The sequence below is a fragment of the Ascaphus truei genome, chromosome 2, assembly GCF_040206685.1.
Source record: "Ascaphus truei isolate aAscTru1 chromosome 2, aAscTru1.hap1, whole genome shotgun sequence".
Lineage (NCBI taxonomy): Eukaryota > Metazoa > Chordata > Amphibia > Anura > Ascaphidae > Ascaphus > Ascaphus truei.
In genome coordinates, this window is record NC_134484.1 from 175,822,410 (window position 1) to 175,833,392 (window position 10,983).

General features: G+C 39.0%; 1 protein-coding gene across 1 annotated transcript; it reads left to right on the forward strand.

The window, feature by feature from the left end:
• Window positions 1-6,545: 6,545 nt before the first annotated feature.
• PRL (prolactin) lies at window positions 6,546-10,677 on the forward strand. Its single transcript, XM_075589055.1, has 5 exons — window positions 6,546-6,598; window positions 7,130-7,311; window positions 7,599-7,706; window positions 9,636-9,815; window positions 10,273-10,677. The coding sequence occupies exons 1-5, from the start codon at window positions 6,568-6,570 to the stop codon at window positions 10,465-10,467; spliced, it is 696 nt and encodes a 231-aa protein (XP_075445170.1). The 5' UTR covers window positions 6,546-6,567; the 3' UTR covers window positions 10,468-10,677.
• Window positions 10,678-10,983: the final 306 nt, after the last annotated feature.

Consider the following 10,983-nt stretch of genomic DNA (forward strand, 5'->3'; position numbering starts at 1 on the left):
GTGTATTGAAGCTTCCTTACAAGTTGTGGGAAGGTCATTGATGAACACTGAGAAGAGATAGGGCACCAGAACAGAGCCTTAAGGGACACCACAAGTGATAACCAAGGTGTTGGAGTTAGAGCCTGAGATGGACACATGTTGGGATCTACCTGATAGGTAGGAATGAAACCAGTTTAAAGCATGCATCCCTATTCCAGAGCACTGGAGTTTAAGCAGGATAGCATGATCAATAGTATCAAAAGCCTTTGCAAAATCTAGGAATATTGCACCAGTGAATTGTCCCCGTCCCATTCCACACTGGATTTCATTGCAAACTTTTAGTAGGGTAGTTACGGTGGAGTGTTTGGGCCAAAATCAGATTGGAATTGACTAGGGAAATTTGTCTTGGTATAGTAATTGCTTTATTGTGAGTGGACACATTTTCCCATGACTTTGGATAGTATTGGGAGAAGAGAGATTGGCAGTTTGAGACAGTGTTTTTGTCCCCACTTTTGAAGATTGGGACAACTCTGGCAGTTATCCAGGTCTTAGGGATATGGCCTGCAGACAGGATAGAGTTGACTATAAAAGCAATTGGTTTGGCAATGGCTGGGGCACCAAGGGCCTCATTCAGTAAGCAGCGATAAAGTTTAGCAATTAGCCATGTTTTTGGCGTGTTAAACTGGATGTATGCTGTAAGGGGCGAATTCCTGGCGAATGAATTAGCCACCACCAATTGATGAAATGGCGTGTAACCGGTGGCGGGACGGCTGCCTGGCGAGAAACTGCCGAGAAGCCGTCCCCTGCCGAGTTGTGTTTGCAGCAGAGAGAGATCCGCTGCTCTCTCGGCGCGAACATCAGCACAATAAAAATTATTTTTAAAACAACTTTTATTCATAGTGTACATGTGCAGGGGGTCTCCGGAGCTGAACCGCATTGGTTTCAGGTCGGGGGACCCGCTGCTTCCCAAGATACAGACCCCTTTATGAGGTGCCGGTATCCCTCTGCATTTAAAGGTCCCGATCACGTGACCGCGAAATGTAAACAAAGCAGAGGAATACCGGCACCCCCTAAAGGGGCCTATATCTCGGGGAGCAGGGGGTCCCCGGACTTAAAACAAAAGCGCTTCAGCTCCGGAGACCCTCTGCACATCTACAGTAGGAGTAAAATACACATATCAATAAAGACTCGTTCCTTACCTTTCAGGGTATCTGCTACGGTAGCGAAGCAGCATGAATATTTATTTAATAATACTGTACAGTGAGCAGGGGGTCCCCCGAGCAGAACCGCATAACTTTGTGGACCAGGGACCTCCTGCTTCCCGAGTTGCAGGCCCCGGTATGTGTGATCGGATGGGCAGTGTCGCCGCCATGTTTATAGCGTCCCATACGCTACGTGCCGCAACAAACATGGCGTCCACACTGTAACCAATGCCCCAAACCGGGGCCTGTAACTCGGGAAGCAGGGGGTCTCTGAGCCACAAATAAATGCGGTTCAGCTCAGGGGGCCCCCTGCTCCCGCACAATATTATTAAAATACATTAATGCTGCTTCATTACCATAGCGGATAGCCGCTAAGGTAATGAAGGGGTTAACGCATAATAGCATGTTTATTGGGGACAAATGCCCCCAATAAACATAGCAGCAATACACACCATACAATACAGTAATGGGCAACATTACTATTATCCACAAATGGATAATAGTGCAGTTGTCCATTTAAAATACATACACAACAATAAAGACATTAAATACATATAGCACTCACCCATGTGCGGCTGCCACGATGAAGGCCATCCTCATCTTCATCCTGCCCATGCCCCATCCGCTTCTGCAAAACAGACACAAGAATTAAAACATCCAATGTAATGTCCTCTAACCCCTTAATCACCATAGCGGTTATATATATATATTTATTTAGTTAGTGTGGGGCTGGTGTGTGTATTTTTTATTGTAGTGGGGGTGGGTGAAGGGGGTATTAGCCCCAACGGTGGTTGTTTAGGGCTTGTGGGTGGGTAGTGGGAGGCCTTAACCCCTTCATGACCGTAGCGGTATTAACCGCTACGGTCGTGAAGGGGTTAAGTGCACCCGCAACCCCCCGCAAGCCCTAAACAAACAACAAGGGCCAAATACCCCCTTCACCCACCCCGCTACCCACAATAAGCCTGGCACGGCTCTTTAACCCCTTCATTGCCTTAGCGGTTAACCGCTAAGGTAATGAAGTGGGCTTTAAATGCATTTTTCCTGCCTCGGATGCATGCCGGGGGGGTCCGGTGCTGATATTAATGGTATCAGCTCCGGAGACCCCCGGCATCAATCCCAGCCAGGAAAAAGGCCTGAATTTTTTCTAAGTGCCGATCCGCCACTCATCCGCTGTCTCTGAGCAGCAACTTGCCATCTTTTTCTTGCGTGGCTGATCCGCCAGCAAAACGGTTTTCTAGAGAGGCGAATAGCTCCGCTTAGCTACTCGCCTCTACTAGAATACAGGGTGGCGGAAAAAGTTGGATTTTTAGGCGGAAAGTGCCTTCTCGCCCCGCCACCGGCGGAAAAAATAAAACCGCCAGCAAAACTGGCGGTTTGGTTGAATCTCGCCACTTTCTCGCCCGTTACTGAATACGGATAGGCTTTTTAGGTGGGAAAGTGGCGAGAATAGCCTTTCCGCTGCTTACTGCATGAGGCCCCAAGTCTTAGGTACTTAGTTTATTGTAAGTTAGGTCCACATTGGCTGCTTAGCTTTAATTTGAGGAGCGCTTGTATAATCTCCTCTTTGGATACTGGGCCAAATTGAAAATTGTGGGCAGTGTTGGGTTGGAGGGGGTGGGGCTATATGGGTACTCCCAGGATGAGATTCATATTTGTGGTTTGGGTTGCGTTTTGCTAATAAGCAAGTAGCACACCCCACAAAGTAATCATTGAATGCATTTGCAATGTTGTGGGATTTGTCAGAGTAATATCCCCCTTAGTGATATTACTTGGTTGTTGTTGGTTAGATGGCTGGAATATGTTGTTGATAACCTTCTAAAAGTTAGCTGGGTTTGATGTATTCTGGTGGAGATTGTCAGAGTAATATTGTGTTTTTGCATGCCTTGTTTGCCTTGTGCACATGTTCTGCAGGCATCTGTAGTGATTGAGATCCTTGGTAGTGCTAGTTACTTTATAGCTTTTCCACAAGGCATCCCTGAACTGGTAGAGTGGTATAAGCTCAGTTGTAACCCATGGAAGGTGGGCCCCCCGTACCCTTATTCTGCATAGTGGAGCATGGGTATCACAGCGTTTTAAGAACTCGGATTGGAAATAGTCGAATGCAGAATCAGGGTTGGGAATTATATCGATTCTGTGACAAGGGCAGTTGGTAAGGTCAGCCAGAAACTGTGGTGGGTTAAAGTTTCTAAATGTTCTACTGTAGCGAGGAGAACTTTAGAGCTTGTTTAATTTTATTTACACAGTACACTATTGCATCATCACTGAAAATGTCAGCAAGATCGGCTTAGAAAAGGGGAGGCAGGTTTTGCCAACTAGGATTTAAAAAGAGGGTGGCTTGGGGGCAATTTAACAGTGTATATCGTAAGGTGTCTGCAATATAAAATAACACCCTTCCTCCTCACTTTGACCTATCTCTCCTAGAAATGGAGTATCCCTGAATGGCAATATTTGCATCAGGAGTTTTAGGGGTTAGCTATGTTTCTGTGAGAACGATGGCTTTGGGTTTATGCATAAGGCACCATGCCCGTAGTTCATCCAGTTTGGGCAGCAGACTCCGGAAATTTATATGGGCAACACATAGACCTTTTTTGGAATGTAATGGTGGAATTCTCAGGGGTATGGGACAGAGTTGAAATGGGAGGGCCTGGGTTAGGTTCAATATCACCTGCTAAAGAGAGTAATAGTATGAGCAGAAATTTGAGTAGTTGTTTGCAAGTTGTAAATTTGTGGTGTTTGCCATTAGAGTGAGCGGTGGTTGGTGTGCTGGTTTTTAGAGTTCTCTACCATCATTCAGTAGATAGTGCAAGACTTTTGAGTAGTCCGGGGTGTATGGTGATGTTGGGTATGGGCCAGGAGGAAGGAGCTTGTTGTGGATAGAAGGAGTAATATTTCCATGAGGCCACGATAAAGAACAAAGTTGAGGTATATACCAGGTTCATTATGTCAGAGGCAGGTAATGCTGCATGGAGCTGTTGTGAACCAAGTGTGTGTGTAGACTAAAAAGCAGGGGTGTGCCTTATCCTTGTCAAATGTTTTGCTGCATTGCAATGCTATGGTCTATTCAGGGTTTGCAGTGGGCTGAGTGGGTGTGGGAGGTAGTTGTGTGAAGTCAGTGTTGGGAGAGGCTGCAGTGAAATAAGTTGTAAAGGGGTGGGGGTTAAATTGTGCAGGCTAACAAGCATGGGGTCATTGTGTGGTCAGCGTAGCTCACCGTTTGTTGCCTTGTGTGGAAGAGTTTGCAGAAAGATGAAGTCCCTAGTCACCTCTAGTCAAACTATAGTCTAACTATATATTCTCACTTAAAATTATCACTTTAAATGCATCACTCTTAAGATGCCAATTCTACCCTTCTCTACTCTTCTCTCTCTACTCCTTGACACTGGCACCGCATCAACGACTATCTGACATTCTCCTCTCCTTGACCACGGCAAGTTCCTAGACCAATCTGACCTCTCCTACCCTGAACCAGGTACACGACTACCATTCTGCACTCCGGACGTGCCTGCTCGGTTGTTGGTCGGTGGCTATCAATATCCCCACCTCAGCCTCGTGGACCCACCTGGTTTGTGGTGAGCACTTGTGACACTTTCTTATGGCATGATAGCATTCCCAAACAACAGCTTAAATGCAGATACACATAGAAAAGAAGGAGCATACCAAAGTACGTATTTCAAATTGTATTAAAACCCTAAAGAAATAATATCCATACACAATAAAGTAAATACTAGTGTGTTCACAAGCATAGCTGTCTCAGTAGAGAAAGTGATTTTTGAACATTTCTATCCGCATTCACGCTGCCACAAGCATGCGTCTTGAGCACTTTTACAGTCTCTAAATAGCCTGAAGTGACATCTGAAAAGACTCCAGCCAATCTCTACACATTTTGCACATCATGCTTTATCATGAGATGGTCATAGAGGCATATCAATAAATATTTATACTTGTTACTAACAATATGATTGGTGAAAAATAAAATTGAAATACAAACGTCTATTTGGCAGGATATTTTGCAACAAAAATATAAATTATTTCTATGTGTGTTTTATATATAATTAATATTTGTAGTGATGACTAGAAATGGATGTTTTTTTTTGGGATGGATTTGGATCCACCGCGGATTGGTTGGTTCCTTTGGTCTGTGGATTTCAGTGGATCAGTCTCAAACTGGCGATTATCATTTTGGGGACAATCCATCCGTGTATTCTGCAATCCGCTAATGGATTTTAAGAATCCAATCCGTGGATTCAGCAAGCCATGTGTGGATTGTTCAATCTGCAAAATAGGTTCTTAAAATCCTTCCACGGATTGTGGAATCTGCAGATTGATTATTAAAATTCACCAGCGGATTGTATCCAATGGCAATTTTGGATTTATCTACGCGGATTAAAACTGTAACAATCCGTTGGCGGATCTTACACGGTGGAACGGATTTTGAATGGTAAATTCGGAAAAACCCGGGAATCAGATTTGGACTGGTTTGCCTATCTCTAGTGATGACCCTAAGTTGATTAACAATTATACAATCATACAAATATACATACAGTATATATAATACAAAAGTTTAATATATATCTAAACAATAAAATAGCCCTACAAATGTATGCTGTATATTAAATTGTAATAAATATAAAGGTAACATTTTGTTTTCCCAATATATTGAAGCCTACAAGGGCAGTACTACTGTACATATTTTGTTACATTTGATAACGATTTTAATACAAAACTCTTTTTTGGTAACAAATGATTAAACGAATTACATTTTTTACCCATACTACAAACTTTGAAATGACTTCTATAAAAAAAAAACCCTTTGAAGTTTGTATCTCATAGAAACAAAGGAATTATATCCCTCTCACATGAATTTCATTTTAAAATAATTACTTATTTTTTTATTTTAACTGTTGTTCTTTTAGCAGGTGTAAACACACAAACACACACACACACACACACACACACACACACACACACACACACACACACACACACACACACACACACACACACACACACACACACACACACACACACACACTGTAAGTATAGGTAAGTGTTTATGTATTAGGCTCATAACAACCACATATACTTGCACAATGTATATATATATTATATATAATACATAAAAACTTACCTTACCCTATTTGATTGGCAATTGGCAGCTACAGTATGCTATTTTGCCTCAGTTAAATAAATGAATCACATAATTTTCAACTAAACTTTACTGAATATTAATGAAAAGGTTAATTAATGAAAAGGTAAGAACATTTGATGTTTGTGATTATGAGCGGGGAAGATGAATTTATTCAACACGGATGTCTAAATGTATAAAAACTGCCAACACGATGAGTGAAAACTAAAGAGTTTGACTTCTCTCTGGACTTTGCTAATAATGATTGATCTGATGGATTCGTCACTGAAAGGTACGTTTTTGCTCAATATAATCCCAAACTATAAATCTGTATCAATCTTTTTAGGTATAAAAAAATTGTGCTATATTGTAGAATTCTGTATTTAGCAGTCTTCATTTATTTGTACATTTGTACATTTTATCATAGGCTAGTATTCTGTTTATCTGCATTCATCACTATAGCATTTCTTGATGCAATGAAAAGCCAGTTTCAGAATAATTTTTTCATTTAGTCTCAAGACATATGTTTATTAAATACATGTCCCTAACAATTGCAGCTGTTGCAGCACTATACACATAACACATGTGAATGTAAATTCCTAGGTCTATTTTATTAATATATATTTTTAAAGAGACCCTGTAAAATAATGAATGTTATAGTGAAGAATGCATATCATTTTCATTGTTATGTAGAGTACTTTGCATGATATTTGAAAGTTATACAGTATGTACAGTAGTACAAGCTGACATATTTGTCATTGTAATTTTGAAGAATGATAGTTATAGGCCTCTCTTACTTTTGTGATATTTTCTCTTAATACAGGTGTAATGCTGGTAATGCTACTGGGATCGAATATGTTTCTGACAAGAAATGGTGTGATATCTATGCCAATTTGTCCAAATGGAGGTACTAATTGCCAATTGTCCACTGGTGCCCTCTTTGACCGAGCAGTCAAACTTTCACACTATATCCATTCCCTCTCATCTGAAATGTTCAATGAATTTGTGAGTATACTATAATTATATTTCTATTTGAGTAGCCAATTCCCCATACACATATATAATCTGAAATTAATTGTCTTAAATAAATGTATGGTTTCTAAATCAAGCTTTAATTTCTGGTGGCAAATTTGGTATAAAACAACCCTATTTATGATGGTTTTTCACCATGCTATGAATTTAAACTATGAATGTAAAAATGGTACATGAACGTGTGACCGCCTAACAAGTAGTGATGAAGACAATTAAGAAATTGTGCATTATTGTTTAAAGTTTGTTTTGCTTATTGGCAGGATGAACGGTTTACTCCAGGTAGCAGGTTCATAGCAAAGTCTATAACAAGCTGCCACACATCTTCACTGAATACTCCAGAAGACAAAGAGCAAGCCCAGCAAATTCAAGTAAGTCTTTGTTATATTGCAAAACAATTTTTAGTGGAGAGGAAGAAACATTAAGATTACAACAGAATTATTACAAATGGAGGAAAAAATATGAAATACTGATATCTTGTAGAGGCAACACAAAGAGGGAGAAAAGAAAACCACTACATTATGTTCATAACATTTTGAATCAAAACAGAAGTTTAATGTTTTGGTTTGATACAGATTTAGCATAGTAATCCATTTTAATGAAGAGATCCAGGAGGGAATCATTAAGTGCAGGCAGATTTGGTACTGTACAAGAAAGATGTGCAGTTCAACAGTTTAGGTAGTAAGTGGGAATACACATGGGCGCAGAAGCTCTTTCTGGCAGACAATTGAGCAATTATGAGTGGATACGAATAGTGGTGATAATCTGTAAAAGAGATGATATTTTATGAGTGACACTCATAATTAGATAATAGTGTCAGTGCAAGAGAAAAAAAAACATGGAAACCTGAGTGAAAATCAAAATCATGTTTTACAAGAGAAAATTCATGATCAACATAACCCTCATATGTTTGTAGACTAGTAGTATATTAAACAAACATACGATGATTTAAAATCGATTCAGATAAGAAGCTTGCTAAAATAAGTTAAATACAACACACACGTTTTCCAGTGGCTCACTTTCTTCTTTTTTTTATCACATGGGTTTTGTTTTATATACATTTTTATATACAGTACCTCTCAAAGGTTAGGCTACATTATGGTAAATGTTTATCCAAAAAAAAATAATATTCTCTTTTTGGTCTTAAAATGCATTTACAGTAGTACCAATTTAGCAAGTACCAGGCAAGAATTCATATACTGTACAAAACTACACTGCAGCTTTTATTTTTTAATACATAGGCACAGTTGAACAAAATGTGAAATAATGTATGATGTTTCATGTAGCGGACTATCATTTTTCTTTCATTATTTGGAAGCAAAAATAATATTAGACTTGAGGTGAAATAAGCTTCACTAGATAAGTCTGTGCCAAATGGAAGAAACTAAACTACAAAACAGGTGCAAGTGAAAAACCAAACCAAAGTTTAATGTGTCCTCATGCACTTGCCATGTTCTTATTACAGCACATCACCGCCTTAATTCGTAATATACTATATCTACTGATAGATATAAAATTAAACCTTGAGAAAGATAAAAATAGGGTATGTTTTAGTGAGTGGGATAAATTATTGAGGTTGTGAGTGCATTGGAACTGTAGTCTTTCTCTTTGTCATCATGCCTCTCTCTACAGTATCTCTGATCTGCTCTATCTTTTTGTCAGTGAGTGACTTCCATTTTCTTTACCACTTTCTATATCTAGAAGTGCTTGTTTCCCTGTCGTGCGTTTGAGTCCTCCTTTGATGCAACCCAGCAGGGTCAGTCCCTAGAAGGGGAAACACTATTCTAGAGAGTTTGGTTAACATATAATCTACAGATGGGCAAAAGATTTGTGCCAAAACCAAGCAAAATCTCCCCCTTTTCAGCCATCAAGAAATGTGGCCACGTCAGAGTTTACAAGCGATTCACCAAACTTTGTAATCCAGACCCTGAATATGACTTACAGTATGCCCTCCTCTCTCGTTGAAGTCTAATATCAGGATCTGGAATGCCTTAAAAAGGCTTGATGGAACGTCAAATTCTCATCATAAATGTGAGATTTTGCTCAATTTGGGCTAATTTCCAACCAATGTTACATTTTCGAGGCTTTGGCAAAATTTACAGAAAAATTGTGTATGTAACACAATTTTGAAACCACTTTGCATACAGTACAGTGACAACTTCACACATCTCCAATGAAATCTCTATAGCATGCAGGACCACTGTAAATTATGATTGGTTAAACCATTAATCGGGATGACCATGTGTGTTTCTGTATTTATTCTGTACATGTTTCAATTATTTCTTATTTTTACACTCAAGCATGAGGACTTATTGAACCTAGTGTTGAGGGTTCTGCGATCCTGGAATGATCCATTGCTCCATATGGTTTCTGAAGTACAAGATATTAGAGAAGCACCTGATACTATTCTCTGGAAAGCTGTAGAGATTGAGGAGCAAAATAAACGGCTCTTGGAAGGAATGGAAAAAATTGTTGGAAGGGTAAGAATAATTCAATACCATTCAATGTCTTCATGACTATGTTTTTATAATGTTTATGCAACGCTTTATTTCTTTTGTTTAACCAACATTTGAAATTGTATCCTAATATTCAGTTAATCCATTACCTCAATGATATTTCACATTTTAAATCAATAATCCCCTCTACACACCAGAAATAATAAACATGTCCTGTCGTTTTATCATTTTGAAGTCCTAATACCATTTTTTGTTCTTAGCAATGCCACCTTTTTTTTTTTATTATTCTGTAGGTGCATACTGGTGATATTAGAGTAGTACCTGAAAATGTGACAGTCTGAGAAATTAAAATGTCCATTGCCATTCACACAACAAATTAGATTGTGTTATTGTTTGATCTTTTGGGGTGGATTACTGCTTCACATTTTTTTTACATACATTAGATGTTGATAATAAACTTAATGCATTTTTATTTTATTAGATTCATCCAGGTGACCTAGAAAATGAAGTCTGGGGGCCGCTGTGGTCAGGGCCACCAGCTGCACAGTCAACTGATGAGAATTCCCGTCTCTTTGCCTTTTACAACCTGCTTCACTGCCTTCGCAGGGATTCACATAAGATTGACAATTACTTAAAGCTTTTAAAGTGTCGCCTTATTCATGACAGCAGCTGTTAAGTTTTCATTCTGCACATCATCAATTGCTAAATTCGCCAGAAAAATGGTTCTTCTTTGTGTTTTTGTTATGATTAAACAGATCTTGTATTGCCTATAATGATTATGATAAAAACTACTTTTTATGTGATTTTGGAATAGCCTTACATAGTTTAAATGAAGCTATATCTGACATTGTGTAGCATGTGTCGCTAATAAAAAATTGCAAATCTCGGTCTATGAAGAGTTCTTTCAAGCTTATACTGTAGCAGTGCATAACAGCTCTTTTTTGGAAAGGTACAAACACAAATCCTACTGATACAGTATATGTGAAAGTATTTAACTTATAAGGTACATATATTCTCTCAAATAAACAGTGAAACTTGAGGTTCAAATTTAAAAAAAGAAGCTGTTTTGAAGAATGTTTGTACTTATAGGTGTCTATTATAGCAGCTTTGATAAGTGACTTATCGAGAATTTTGTTCACTTCTCGAATGAGATTGCAAGTGTAGCTATTTAGAAAGGTCCTGATTTCATTCC

Coding starts and splice junctions, on each gene's coding strand:
- PRL (XM_075589055.1), top strand. CDS start 6,568: ATGATTGATCTGATGGATTCGTCACTGAAAG. Junction 7,312..7,598: donor CTGAAATGTTCAATGAATTT/GTGAGTATACTA, acceptor GCTTATTGGCAG/GATGAACGGTTTACTCCAGG. Junction 9,816..10,272: donor TGGAAAAAATTGTTGGAAGG/GTAAGAATAATT, acceptor TTATTTTATTAG/ATTCATCCAGGTGACCTAGA.